This window comes from Plectropomus leopardus, chromosome 24 (genome assembly GCF_008729295.1).
Source record: "Plectropomus leopardus isolate mb chromosome 24, YSFRI_Pleo_2.0, whole genome shotgun sequence".
NCBI classification, from domain to species: domain Eukaryota; kingdom Metazoa; phylum Chordata; class Actinopteri; order Perciformes; family Serranidae; genus Plectropomus; species Plectropomus leopardus.
In genome coordinates this window covers 12,637,323-12,651,385 of record NC_056486.1, presented here as the reverse complement: position 1 = coordinate 12,651,385, position 14,063 = coordinate 12,637,323, and the positions used below count along the sequence as shown (strand labels likewise).

Below are 14,063 nucleotides of genomic sequence, written 5' to 3'. Positions count from 1 at the left end.
GCATAGGCACACACACACACACACACACACACACACACACACATAAAGGATTTTGTTAAACTAGATAAACACATTTTCCCTCGTCCACGCTGTCCCTTTAAAAAGTACAGTTGGTAAGTAAGCTCAACTCACTCAGCTTGAGGTAAACGAGAGAAAATACTCTTTAGGGGTCTTAAAAAGTATATTTTCCAGCATTTTAAAGAGCAGCTGATCCATGTCGGGCTCTTTGATTCTGCAGGAGAGCCACTAACGGAGAGACAGGATGTCAGGAAGCAAAAGACCGTGATCTCCCATCTGTCCCTGTCAATCCACCTTCATATAACCATGGATACAGTAAGGCATCAGTAACACGCTTCACGCTTGTTGGTCCACGCGGCTGGTTAGGCAAACCCCACTTGAATCTAGAGCATGCATCACAAACCCACGAAAAGCTCTTATATTTAAGCAGCACTAAAAGGTTTACATCGACCTGAAATTCAGATGGTTTTGCCTCAGATATGCTCGTTTGTGTAAGTTTTGAAATCCTGGGAAAGAAATGCATGTGTGGTTAATGACAACATGAACTGTATTACATGAATATAATGAGGTACAGGTGCTGAAGTTTACACATTAGCATGTTTAAAAGGAAAAACACACTTTGAATTTCAAAAAATTCAAACAAAAGACACTTAAGCTACTTAAATACAGTTAACGATTTGGAATGAAATCACTTTTGGAGTGAAAAGTAATCCAAAAGTAGATTTTGTGCCAGAGCCAGGGTAACTGTTTCCCCTGCTTCCATTTTTGATGCTGAGCTAAACTAACCATCTCCTGGCTTTAGCTTCATATTTAGCGTATGAGAGTGGTATCGATTCTCTAACTCTCACCAAAGAGTGAGCAGATCCTAAAATCTGAAACTATTTCTTTAAAGTAATCAGGTTACATCACAGAGCTTTAGTAGATTTAAACAGTGCGCTTCTTTACAGACTACAGATTTAAGCAGGTAGTTAAGTAATAGCTAGGAGATGACCTTCCACACCCCTGAGAATACAGACTTAATGAGTCAAGTCTAAATAATTGAACTGATACACAAATCAAGTATCAATATACTGAGTCTGTCAAACACTACTTCCATCTAACAGGTCTCCAAGGTACTTTGTATATCAGTTAAGGAAGCCCATTTCCATCAGTGTTCTGAAAAAAATGAAAAGTTCCTGTTAAATCATTATAACAAGCAACTTTTTCAAAAGAATTAATTAGTATCTCAAAATACTGAAAAACTTTCTCAAAATGATAACTTTGTATTTTAAAATAATGACAAGAATATTCAAAAAAATAACTCGAGACACTCTAAAAAATAATTACTTAGTATCTCAAAACAATGAAAAACATTCAAAATAATGACTTGGTATCTCAGAATATTGATAAACTTTCCAAAAAATAATGAAAAACTTTCTAAAAGTAATACAAGTATCTCAAAATAATAATAGACTCTTTCAAAATAATGATTTACATTCTCAAAAAAAGAGAAACTTTTCAAGATTACTTAGTATCTCAAAATGATAAGAAACTCTCCTTAAATAATTACTTTGTATTTCAAAAATAATGAGTTAGTATCTATAAATAATAAGAAATTTCCCAGCAAAAATAATGACATAGTATCTAAAAAAAACTATGGAACTAGTGAGAAACAATTCTAGGTCATGATTTTGAGAAAGTTTCTCATCACAATGATTTCGCAGGATCTTTTATTACCATCACTGGCAGATATGAGCCTCCATAATTAATGGCTATATGACTTAATACATTTTTAAGCCTGACTTCACAAAATACACCCATGGGTGTCAAAATGATATATATTTTTTTGTTTTAAAAATATACCTTATTCATACACGTACAATATACTTACAATTAACTTAAAAAATATACAAATAGAATTCACATAATTTAATAGGATGAGGTGGTGGTTTCAAGTTTCAAGATTCTACACCGGGTCTGATAAAGTGCTTCAAGTGTTCCAGTCTTAGTTTTTGGTCCCAGTTTTTAACCGAAATAACTGGTGTAGGGCTGATGGGAGTCGTCTGTGACCACGAGTTTGTTTTCATAAGTTTTTTAAAAGTCATCCAGTTCAGCGTCACTCTCTTTGGGTTTGCGGCGTTTGACCCGGCCCGGCGAGCGGCTCCTCCTCTGGCCCGTACCGCCGCCGGTGGATCCACCAGCAGCGATTTTGGGCACTTCTATGGAGTTTACAGGATTCTGGGGGGAATCTATGTCCTCCAAGGAGCCGGGCTGGGACTCCACAGAGGTCCTGGTGATCTGATGAAGCAGAGCACCGTCCTCCCTTTTGTTCTGCTCTCCCCCCTCCTCCTCCTGCTCCTCTTCATCAGGCTTAAACTCTTCTACAGCGTCTTCCTCCACTCCGCCTTCTTTCTCCCCCTCTTCTCCTGTGGTTCCGGCCCCTTCGCGTCCTGATTCGTCCGCGCTGGTGTCGCTTGGACGTTTGTTGTCAGTGTCTGAGTCTTCGGCGTCGGCCTCCTCTCCCTCGGTCACGGTCACCCCCTGGCCCTGAGGGTCAAACATGATGCATGATTTAGGAGCAGCTGTAATTAGCTAAATTGGGTCCGATGGAGGCAGCTAAGTGTCACTAATTACAGCTATATGTTTGTTTCACAGCAAAAGTAATTATTGGTATTAAAATTAGAGTCAATCAGTGCAGAGAGGCTGCAGTAATAAAGCGAAGATTTTCCCGAAACAGTTTGCCTCTGACAATAACAGCAGACGTCCATCAGTGCGAGCGTCGTGCTGCTGCTAAACAAAACAGATTTGTTCAGTCTGTCTAATTGGATCGAGAGATTATCTTTTCTCACAGGCTTAGACTTAGTGTTGAGGCTGCAGTACAGCACTGTAGGTCAGATTCCTCTTTCAGGTGCAGCAGACTTTAACCCAGCGGTCATGTTCAGCCTGTTTAAAATAGATGCTGTTCCAACTGCTATTCATACGCAGAGTCTGCTCATTATTACACATGTAGCTATACACCAATATTGTTTTTTCAGGACCGATACCGATGATTCGTAGCCAATTCATTTACAATAAAAAACAAAAATCTTTCTGTCAATATTTAGAATTTGGAATGTAACAAACTCCAACTCAAAACTTGAATGCCTTTAGCAAATGTTAAATCAAAACTGAGACTTTCAACATCATATACAGCAACTTCCCAGCACCTTTTCTTCTAAAGTCAAGTGAAAATTTCAATAGAAATTAACAAATAGAAATTGCCCTCTGAGGTTTTTAGTAAAGTTCCTGTCATGCTGACACTTTCTTTGCACTTTTTAATTAATTAATTTTAATCGGCCATCATTAAAATAAAACACAGGCACAATGCCTGGATTTCCAAATATTAGGACTCAGTCCTATATGTTGCATTTAAATGATAATAAGGGGTTAAATCAAAGCTCTCCCTGAACAGTTGCTAAACTACATCAGGTACAGAGCGTCAAAGCTGAGCACAAAAAGTGAACTGTGATGGACGTTTTAAACACACAGCTTGGACAATAGTTTTTTTTAATTGAATAAATTCTGGTTGCACATGATTCATCTCACCTGTGACGAGGTTCTCCCCTCCTCCGACGCCTCCCCTCCCTGCTCTTCAGTCTCTCCTCCTTTTTCATCTTCATGTGACTCCTCCTTTTCAGCGGCATCATCCCCCTCATCTTCATCCTCCGCCTCTGCCGAAGCGCTGACGTTTCCCTCCACGTACTCCTCCACCAGCGTGGACTCCTCATTTTGCACAGCGTTGTCATCCTCCGTTTCCCCAGATGCCTCCTCTTCTTCTCCTTCTCCACTTTCCCTGCCTGTCGTTTCTTCCTCCTTAGATTCAGTCCCCTCCTCCGCATCTGCCTCCTCTTCCTCACCATTTTCAGTGGTCTCTCCTTCACCTGCTGTTGCATCTTTAACTGTCTCCTTGTCACTCTCCTCCTCCTCTTCCCCTGTTCCTGTCTCCCCTTCGTCCTCTGCGTTCTCTTCCTCTCCTGCTTTCTCCTCATCATCTCCTGCGTCATTCTCTCCTGTGTTGCCACCAGTTTCCTCCTCTCCTTCTGCTGTCTCCTCCTCTCTGTATTCTTCTTTGTCACTCTCCCCTTCATTTCTTGCACAGTGGCACTGGCACTCTCCCTCCTCCTCTACATTTTCTGGTGCCTCCTCCTCCTCAGCTTCCTCACCACCTGTTTGTCCCTCCTCCTGCTCCTCATCACCAGCACTACTCTCCTCCTTTTCCTCCTTTTCATCTTCTACCTCCTCCTTTTCTCCTGTCTCCCCCTCATCTTCCTCTTTCCCTTCTTCCTCATCTTCCTCTGGGATCGTCTCTTCTAAAACGATGTCAGCTTTGATATCCTCTTTAGTTTCTTCCTCCTCCTCTTCCTCCTGCACCACCTCTAAATTCCTCCCCTCCTCCTCTGTGACCTCACTTTCATCTTCCTCCGGCTTTGGCACGGCTGCAGGCGATGGGCTTTTCTTCAGCTGAAGTATCTTCAGGAGGTCGAACTCCATCATCACCGGTGCTTCAGCCGCCAGCGGATTGGCTTTGAGAGGCCGGGCGGCCATTTTCTTGCGGACGCAAGCATCACAGGGGCAGTACTCGTCTTCGCTCCGCTGGTCGCTGAACTCACCCGTCAGATCTTCATCGCTCTGGGACTCACCAGTTTTCACTGACTGGTTCTTCATGACCTGAAACATAAATCACACATTATCTTCCTGACTGTCAAGCGATGTGCAGGGTTTGCAAACATTTTCATGGACAAAATGTCAAAACTTTTCCATGACTTTTCAAGGACCCCATTTTTTTCTTGCTCCTGTTGCCCGGAGGTTTTTTTTTCAAGCATAAAAGATTCAAACTCTATTCAAACATTATTTCCTGGTTTTCCATGTCTGTGGGAACCCTAGATGTAAAGAATTTGTGGGACTTACCTTTAATATCCGACGCCTCTTCTCCGTCATGGTGGAGTCCCTGGAGAGGGTCCCTCTTTGTGGCGGCCGGGGCGGCCTCCCCCCTCTGCCGGCACGACTCTGGATCTTCCTCACCTCACGCTCGATGCTGCTTTGGATGCGTCGGCTGACCTCGTCCCTCAGCTCATTGATCATGGTGTCCAGGATGAGGCTGTCATCCAGGTCCCAGCGGACTTTGAACTCCGCCATGGCGGTAATGTAGTGGTTCATGAACTGTTTCTCTAGCTTCTTGAGAAGGTGCAGCACCCACACTGGATCAGGGTCTTGGGATAGTTTCTTTGACAAAGGTGCGCGGAGGACAGTTGGGGGCGTGGCTGAGCTGGAATCCTCTACCATCTCTCCTTCGTTATCGGTGGGGGATTTGGAGCTGTCGTGAGCGGAGCTCTTGTCTGATGACGAGGGATTATCTGTGATCTTTGGGCTGTCCAGACTCAGAGGGACCGAACTTTGGTCTTCACTCTGTACTGGTTCCTCTGCTGCATCTTTCTCCTCCGCTTCAGTTTCCTTGTTCTCTGCTTCTGCGTTTCCCTTCTCCTCTTCAGCCTTCTCTGTTCCCTCATCCTCATTTAAAGAGGTCGTTTTGTTTTGCTCTCCACCGTGATTTCCATTCTCCTTCCCCGATCCTGCGGAGCCACTGCTCATCCCCACCCCTGACGAGGACCTTGGAGGAGTCACCTGCTCTTTGCTGCCGTCCCTGTCCTCCTTGACCTCAATGTTTCTGGGTTCAGTGAGCCAGAGGGACTGAAGGATGGCCATGATGTCATCATACTGCTGCATGCGGTCCTTCTGTTGGTTGTAGCCGGGGCTCGTTGTGGGCTCAATGAGCTGGAGCTGGGCCAAACAGTCCAAGAGCCCCCAGGCTGAATTACTCAGTCTACGGCCGTAAACTGGAGACACCTACAGAAGATTATGTTACATACATTAATTAAACTCACATTCATGCAGTCCATACTATTTCCCTGTAAATTAGACATCCTTGAAAAGCTACACATGCCTCTATTTATTTTATTCAGATGTCTCTCCAAAGCTCAACTTTTTTCGTTTCTGATTTAGTGGATACTTTCAGTTGATAGAGCCACTTCTAGCAAACCTTTATGGGTGTGTGAAATTAGTCAATAGGGAAGAAGAGGACACAGTCTGCATCCCTGTGTTTTTTGGTCAAATCTCAATTTAATTGTTTGATAAATTTGTCTTTTTTTTCCCTATCGATTTGAACTTTGTTTTTGAAATGGCTTGTTTTATTTTGGGGTATTTTGATTTTGTGACGTGACAAATCAGTTTAGCATCACACAGCAACTCTCCTAACATCAGTCAACACCCAAAGATCATCAAACAAATAAAGTGAGTAACCAAATACAGCGAGCTGGTCACATCCCACGGCGTCTGTGGGCAGCTATTCCAAACTTATTTAGAAGCCGCAATATTACCTCTTAAGGCCTTTAAAGTTATCCCAGTAGCCTACAACAGGGGGAAAAATGATGATCATGTGACAGTGACCATATATCTGCGATCCTCGTTTAAAATTGATGTGATAATCATTTGAATGTGAATGTATTGATGATTCTGTTACGCACTATATTTGATCTGTAGTAGATTTGTGCAAAAATTAACCCTTTAAAATTGAGCAAATTGGCCTGATGTCTTCCAAAATCATGAGATGAGGGCAATGAGCAACATAACAATTGCCCAACAATTAGCAAGAAATTAGTAAAAAGTACAAGAAAATGACCTGCAAATTAGTAAAATAAATAAATAAATGATACATTTTTAAAAAAAATTATAACCAAGAAAAGTGCTTAAAATGCTGATATAATTTTAAATACTTAAGTGTGATCATTATAAACATAATTTTGCCCTAACATTTATAAAATAATTTTCTAAATGAAAAACATTCTTGCAGCTTGTAGAACATTTATCATCAAGTTGCTTATTGGCTTTAGCTTTCCCATGATTTTGACAGAAATTGCACCAATTTGCTCAGAGTTCAAAGGTTTAAATAATTATGAAATGCATCTGAAAGCAGCACAATAAAAAGCGATGTCAGTCCAGGTTTCAAGTTTAAAAAAATGTCAAACGTACTCAAATTCCAGCTTCTAAAATGTGAAGATTTGCAGCTTTTCTCTGTTTCATAGGATTGAAACTTAAATATTTTTGGGTTGTAGACTATTGCTTTGACAAAAAAATATTCAGTAGACAAATTGTATATATTAATAAGTTAATTGCTAAAAACAATTAGGCAATGGTCCAATGCAATGTTAACAGTATTTAGATGCAGCTTTAATGCAGTGCTACCAGGATGTTGGCTGATCCAAAAATTCATGTCGCCCTGGTTCCCCTGACAAAAAGCCAATTGGATTTTTCCCTTTTGATTGTTGAAAAAAAAAAACTTGTGGCAATACTCATACTCATAAGTTCTGTTCAGTGATAGTCTTCACAATTTAGCACCACTTTAATGATTTTAGAAGCATAAATCGTCAGATGTAAAAGCTAAAATTAGGATATAAACTAACTACATCATGGTCCCATGACGTAATGTTGCCACCACAACGAAGCTCTTGTTAGCAACAGCCTCAAATTCACAAGTGGGATATTTACTTAAAGTTTTCTGATGTAGAACAAAATGTGATCTCTTAAGTCTCTTAATCTCTCTTGTTTCAACCACAGACCTTATTTTAGGCATCTAACTAAAAACACTATTTAAAAAAAACACTGACTTGACTAACTTGACTGACTCTATAGTGTCATCCTAAAGACAGACAGACAGCATGAACCTTGATAGTTTTTCTGTGATTATAATCACGGGGACAAAAAACAGTTTTCATACAGTTATAATCTTACCTCCGGCATGCTCTGACATCGACCCAGAGAGGAGCTCAGAAGAACCTTCATCACTGCGGCTGAAGAATGCAAATTTCTGGGCAGGAAGTCACCACTTAATTGCGGGTTGTTGGGGGGAGTCGAGGCTGGGTCACCTGGAGTCTGATCTGGACTCTTCTCCTCCTCTGCTGCATCACATTCAGCTTCCTCTTCTTTCTCCTCTTCCTCTTGAGCCTCATCTTTCTCCTCATCGCCCACTTCCTCATCCTCAGGACTCTCCTCCTCCTTTGCTACCTCCTCTTCAGGATTCTCTTCCACCACCTTCTCCTGCTCCTCCTCCTCATTCAGCTCGTCACCAAGCGCGAGTATGCTGCTGTTGGCGGGGATGCTCCGCAGCCAGTCGCTGACAACCTCATTGGGGGACGCATTTGGCAGGCAGTCAGGAGACACCTCCAGCTCTTCCTGGTTCTTGCTCTTCCGAGACTTTTTACTTTCAGACTTGTCACTGGTTTTGCTGGCCTTTGACTGTCGACTGTGTGGTCGTGCAGCAGCCATGGTTTCCTTCAGCATGTCCGCAGCAGACAGAGACTGAGACAGAGTGCTCTCACTACAGGTCTCAGCCTTGCTGCATGGTCTCTGGCTGTGTAAAGGACAAGGGCTTGAGGATTTGATGTCTTTCTTTTGAGAATTGGACGTTTTGACACTGCTGCTGGACTTGGCCTTGAGCTCTTTGACTGAATTCTCTCCTTTTGAGGCTTTTGACCCTGAGTGAGCTGAAGCTGCTGACTTGGGACGGAGGCAGCAGGGACTCTTGGAGCGGACACTTGCTACCTTGTTGTCTGCACTGTCTTCCCCTTTTGCCTGACTAGGTGGTCGACTGATGGCCTGATTTTCAGTGTCATTCTCTCCTGAATCTCCAGCTGCATTGGCATTTTTGGCGCTGGCACTTGCAGGGGACTTGCTCCGAACTTTAGCACTTGCAACTGACATTGCAGAGGATGTCCTATTTTCTGGGGCATCCAAATTGCTTGCTTTTGTTGTTGAAGCAGACTTCACACTTCCTGTTTCAGGGTCATTTCCTTCTCTGGTTGGGCTGGCACTCGGAGTCTTACTGTCCAGCTTTTGAGCCACTGCTTTGACTCCACACTTACAACAGGACTTGTGAGAACTGCTGCTTTTGGTTGAATGTGCACTGGCTCCTCTTTCTGTTTTTTGTTCTCCGTCACCTTTATCCTCACTCCCTCCTGGTGTTTCAATAATAGGGATCTCAACTGCTGGACGATTGTGAGACAAAATGCTTTTAGGGTTGGACTTTTGAGACATGACAGACCCTGCTCCGTCATTTTCTTCCTTCATAGCGGACTGCTCTGTTGCTGACTTTCTCCCAGCGTCTGCGTGAAAAGAAACATTGGACTTGCCACTGTCTGAGTCAGCTGTTTCTTGGTCTTCTGGCAACCCAAGAGAGACTGATCCAGATGAGTTTCGACTCAGCGGTTGCTCCGTGCCTTCTGATTCTCTCCTTGGTCTTTTGGACGAGGACGACAGTATACTGGCAGCCCGCTCAGAAGCCTTCTCGCTTTTCTGCTCCTCATCTTCCTTTTTCTCCTCCCCTTTTTCCTTCTTTGCCTTTTCGAGAGCCGAAGCCGCTCCACAGCGACATTTGGATTTGCCAGATTTCGCAGAGGTTGCGGAGTGAACCGACAAGGCACTCTGCCCTCTTGTCTCTCCAGGCAACAACTGCTGTGCAGGGGACTGAGGACTACTGGAGGTTGCAGATTTGGGTGAGTGGGTCCGTGGGGATCTTCTGGGTGAGAGCGTCTGCCCTTGAGATTTACTTCTTGGCGCATTTTCTTCAACAACATTTTTATCTGCATCTGCTGTTTCAATAACAGCAATATTAGCTGTTCCATTATGATTGGACTTCTGCGATAAAGTTGAAACATTAGATTTTCCTGATTTAGCCGATGCAGCGCTTGGGGCTCTCTCTGCTGTCTCATTTTCGTCCTCATGGACCCCTTCTGGCGTTTTAATGGTGACAACATTTGGACTTGGTGACACCGGTTTGGGACTCTTGTCACACTTATGAGAAGTACCGGACCTCATTGAAGATTTTGACTTCACAGACATAGCACTGGCCACCCGCTCTTGATTTTCATCTTGCTTCTCTTCTCCATTTGTCTCAATAGAAGGAATATCAGCTTCATTTGGATCTAGAGACGCTGCAGCGTGATTTGACTTTTGGGACTTAGCAGAGGTGTGCGATTTCTCTGACATGGCACTGGGGGTTCTGTGCTCTGTTTTGTCCTCCTCTGTGTTTACTGTGTCTTTGGCTGGAGAGGCCACTCTTGAACTTTTAGACATTGCAGAGGAAGCTGATTTAGCAGATATTACACTTTCAGGCCTCTGCTGTTCCTCCTCTACTTGCTCATTGTCTTTTTCATCTGAGCTTGGAGATGCTGCAATTTCATTGCCATTATTGTTTGATTTGCACAACTTTGAAGACTTGACAGACATGTTTGACTTGACTGATCGGTTAGATGCTTGACTTGCTGCCCTTTCTTTTCCATCTCCTTCAGTACCTGACCTGGGAGAAAGTGACCTTTCCGAAGCTTTGGTAGGCTTATGGGATTTATTTGACTTGGCAGAAAGATTGGACTTGGCTGACATGACACTTGCTGCTCTTTCTTCTGGATCCGCTCCTTCTTCCAGTCCTGTTGCTTCGATAGCGGGTTCATCAGCTGGTGATCCTGCTTTTGCACATTGACTGCAAGTGGATCTATGGGATATGCCCGATTTTGCTGACACATTTGATTTAGCTGATTTAGCAGACTGGGCACTGTCAGGTCTCTCTGCCTTGCCAGACTTGACAGAAAGAGCACTGGGAGTTCTTTCGTTTGTGCTGTCGTCTGCCACAGCTGTTGGGGAGGCCACCTTAGTTCTTGTCTTGACTGAAGCACTAGTCTTTGCTGAAGCACCAGATTTGGCTGATAATGAGCTATGTGCTCTCTCTACAGAGTTCTCTCCTTCTGCGTTCTCTCTTGTCTTTACGTGAGCTGTGCAGCTGCAGTTGGACTTATGAGACTTTGCAGACTTGTTGGACTGGGCTGACATGGCACTGGGGCTTCTCTCCTCCCTTTTTTCTGCTGCAACAGAGGTGCTGCCATTACAGCCAGACCTGTGTGATTTATTGGACCTGTTGCTTATGGCTGAGGTGGCACTAGGAGCCCTTTCTTCTTCCTTTTGTTCTGCTTCAGGATTGGACGTTGTGGACATGGCACTCGTTGCTCTGTCCTCCAGGATGTTTGATATCGCGGAACAGCGCCCATAGTTGGTGAGGTTGGTCTTGTTGGACTGTGTTGACACAGCTGAACCTTCAGAGTCATTACTTTCATTATTGGCATTCTCTTGGCTGGACAGGGGTGTTGCAGGCTTTGGAGAGGCTCCCTGGGAATCACGGGACCTCTGTGATGCTCTGCTAGTAGAACTAGAGTTAACCCCCCGTTTGCAGCCTCCACAATTAGGACATACACTAGATGACTGAAGAGAGAGTCCTGTGTGACCAGACAAGCCACTAACAGCCCTCTTTATCTCTTCATCCTCATCATCTGCAGCCCCCTCTTCCTCTAGGTTTGGGGACCTGCCAGACACTCTGCTTGTTTTGGACCAGGAACTGGTAGCCCGATCCATCTCCTCTGCTTCTGCTGTTGAATGTGGGGTGGTTGCACCACATTGACAAAAAGAGGCTTCAGATACTGCTCTGCTTCCTCTGTCTTCCTCTTCCTCATACTTCTCAGTAGAATGGACAGAACTGGCTGAGATGTTGCTTGTTGGTTTGTCGCTCAAGTGAGTCAGGGAGGTTGGGGATGGGGATGGTTCATTGCTGTGACAGCATTGTGAGGCGCTGGGTGGCAGGTCATCATCTTGGTCCTCTTTCAGTGATTGCAGGACATGAGAGGAGCTGCTGACTGCAGACAGCGGACGCTCCCCGTCTTCCTCCGTCCTTAGCTCATCCTCCACCGACTTCCTACTAAGTGGTCGTAGGTTGCTATCCATTGCAACCACTTCACTGCGGCTGCAGCATCTGTTCACCCTGCACACCTCTACATGGGTGTCTCCATCCTGCTCCACCTCTACTCTGCGCTCAACCTCCTCCGACACAAACATCTCCTCCTGGACTAGCTGGCTCTGCTCCGGACCTCCTCCGCAATTGGCGAGTCGTGCTCGACAGCGCACCACCCTCCTGGAATTACATGATGAGGAAGAGCTAGAAGAGTGTGTATGTCGCACCATAGTATGGGTGTGACTGGATGTGTGTGTGGGGGGGACAGGAGGCTTTTTGTGGCTGTGTGCTGGGTTTTCCCACAAGTCATACTGCTGCTGTGGTCTCTGGTAGCAGCAGGGGCAATGGCTCCCCTCCAACACACCCTGCAGAGGTTGGTTTGAATAATCCATACCCTCTGGGTCGAAGGACGTGGAATCAGGGTCGGAGCAGCTCTCTGATTGGCCTTGCTGCAGGTAATGGTGCGGGGCATGGCTCAAAGGGCAGCATTCATTTGTCAGAGACGGGGATTTTTTAACTTGTGTAGACCACTGGAGTGTCTCGTCATTGTGTAGGCGAAAACGCACCCTCATCTCCACTGAGAGGCTGCCATCTTTATTGACCAGGACTCGCTTTTCAATGTCATCGTTTGTAATAGCCGCTCTGGAGGCACCGTTGCCATATGACTTCTCCGAAGACAAGGAGAATCGGGTGGAGCGGTTTGACGAATCTGACCGAGGGTGGATGATGCTCTTTTTGGTTTCCAGACCAAAGTTAACTAAATGGAGAGAGAGAGAGAAAAGCACATTTAAATGCAACCAGAATTTCATTTTTTTACTCTTCTAACTTCTTGAGTTCAAATTTAAAGTGTGTGCACTGGGTGTTTACCCACCCACTAATGCATATTAGTCTACCAAATTACCATTTTTCTTGCTTTCATGCCCTTCGCTATACTCGCTGGCTCTGGAATGAGCCCCACGAGGTGGGGATCTTGCTCCTTGTGTAGCAGGAGATCGGGCCCCATTTCCAGGAGTCCTGGGGCCGAGACCAGGCAGTTTTTCCTCTGAGCTCTTCCTGATAAAGTTCACCAGCATTGGGCTGAAGGCCTCCCGGCCGACACACACCAACACACCAGGACAAGTCATCAGGCTTTGTACACTGTCAATCTGGAAACAAATTCACACAGTGTCAGTTTTCAGTGTCATCTGCAACCACAAAACCTACTCATTATGATGATCATACATTCAAAAACAAACCACTTCATACCCTGCGTCCCTCTGCAGTGTAGAGCTTGCGGACATGAAACTGCATCACCTCAGACACCTCATCAAGAAACGCTCTCAGGCTCCTGGTTGACCTCCTACCCAGCACAATGCTCCTCCTCATCCCTGGCTCGCTGTTCTTCACTAGGAGAATCCGCCGCTGCCTGTAAGAGAAATGGCCAGGCGGTGTTGTGGACGATGATTCCGGCCGCTGGGGCCTGCGGCTGTGATGGTACCAGATGCTCGGGCGTTTGCTGGCTAGCTCCATATTGAGTGGCTTTGCCTGGCGCCGGTCTGAGCAGACGTAGCAGCCGCCGTCCTGGAGCTGCTCCAGGTGTTTGATGGCGTGGGTGCCGCGGGGAGTGGTCACAGTCCGCACGCCAAATGGCAGAGGCACCTGTGTGTGGACACATATGGACACATATTTTAAATACAGTCCATATTTGTGTCAATCTATTGCAAGTGTGTCTCCAGGTCAGTTTTCATTCAGCAGAGAAACATTTAAGGAAGTAGAACTACAGCTGCATCGACACAGCCAGCTTCAAAAGAAATCTTGACATCAGAGCTCTGATATCTCTCCCACTAACCTTTTGGGAAAGGTCGTCCAGCAGGGCGTCAAAGCATTTGAAGCTGCGCTTGTGGACGGCCATCCTGACGCCCCCGAACTGGCTATCGCCGCTTTTGTAGAATGTGATCCGCTTGGCCGGGGTGGCTGTGGTCACATAGGTGGGGCGTGAGTTGGAGGGGGGTCGTGGGGGGAGGGGCGAGGCATGTTTAGATGGGGGCCGGGGGTCCCACATCCCTGTCTGGACCGACTGCATAATGCGATCTCACACACACCTGAGGGACACACACAAACATGCAACACGGAATATAAAGAAGTTGTTGAATCAGTGGTGATCCTAGACTCTGGGCAAGCCCAGGGCAATGAAGCCCACCGAGGCCCCCCAACATCCCCTGGT

General features: G+C 45.4%; 2 protein-coding genes across 2 annotated transcripts in view; one reads left to right on the top strand and one right to left on the bottom strand.

Annotated features, from left to right (window-relative positions):
- gckr (glucokinase (hexokinase 4) regulator) overlaps positions 1 to 14,063 on the top strand; it is a 50,139-nt gene that overhangs the window by 29,375 nt on the left and 6,701 nt on the right. The window contains exon 22 of the transcript XR_006107148.1: positions 239 to 333. The gene's annotated coding sequence lies outside the window, so the exon portion shown is untranslated. The remainder of the gene's footprint in view (positions 1 to 238; positions 334 to 14,063) is intronic.
- rp1l1a (rp1 like 1a) lies at positions 2,092 to 13,922 on the bottom strand. The gene is made up of 8 exons (XM_042512821.1): positions 13,689 to 13,922; positions 13,106 to 13,498; positions 12,762 to 13,005; positions 7,822 to 12,617; positions 4,945 to 5,880; positions 4,446 to 4,704; positions 3,583 to 4,286; positions 2,092 to 2,544 (listed from the first exon to the last, which is right to left on the bottom strand). The coding sequence occupies exons 1-8, from the start codon at positions 13,920 to 13,922 to the stop codon at positions 2,092 to 2,094; spliced, it is 8,019 nt and encodes a 2,672-aa protein (XP_042368755.1).

Coding starts and splice junctions, on each gene's coding strand:
- rp1l1a (XM_042512821.1), bottom strand. CDS start 13,922: ATGCAGTCGGTCCAGACAGGGATGTGGGACCCCCGGCCCCCATCTAAA. Junction 12,618..12,761: donor GCATGAAAGCAAGAAAAATG/GTAATTTGGTAG, acceptor CTCTCCATTTAG/TTAACTTTGGTCTGGAAACC. Junction 2,545..3,582: donor AGGGGAGAACCTCGTCACAG/GTGAGATGAATC, acceptor TTTGACCCTCAG/GGCCAGGGGGTGACCGTGAC.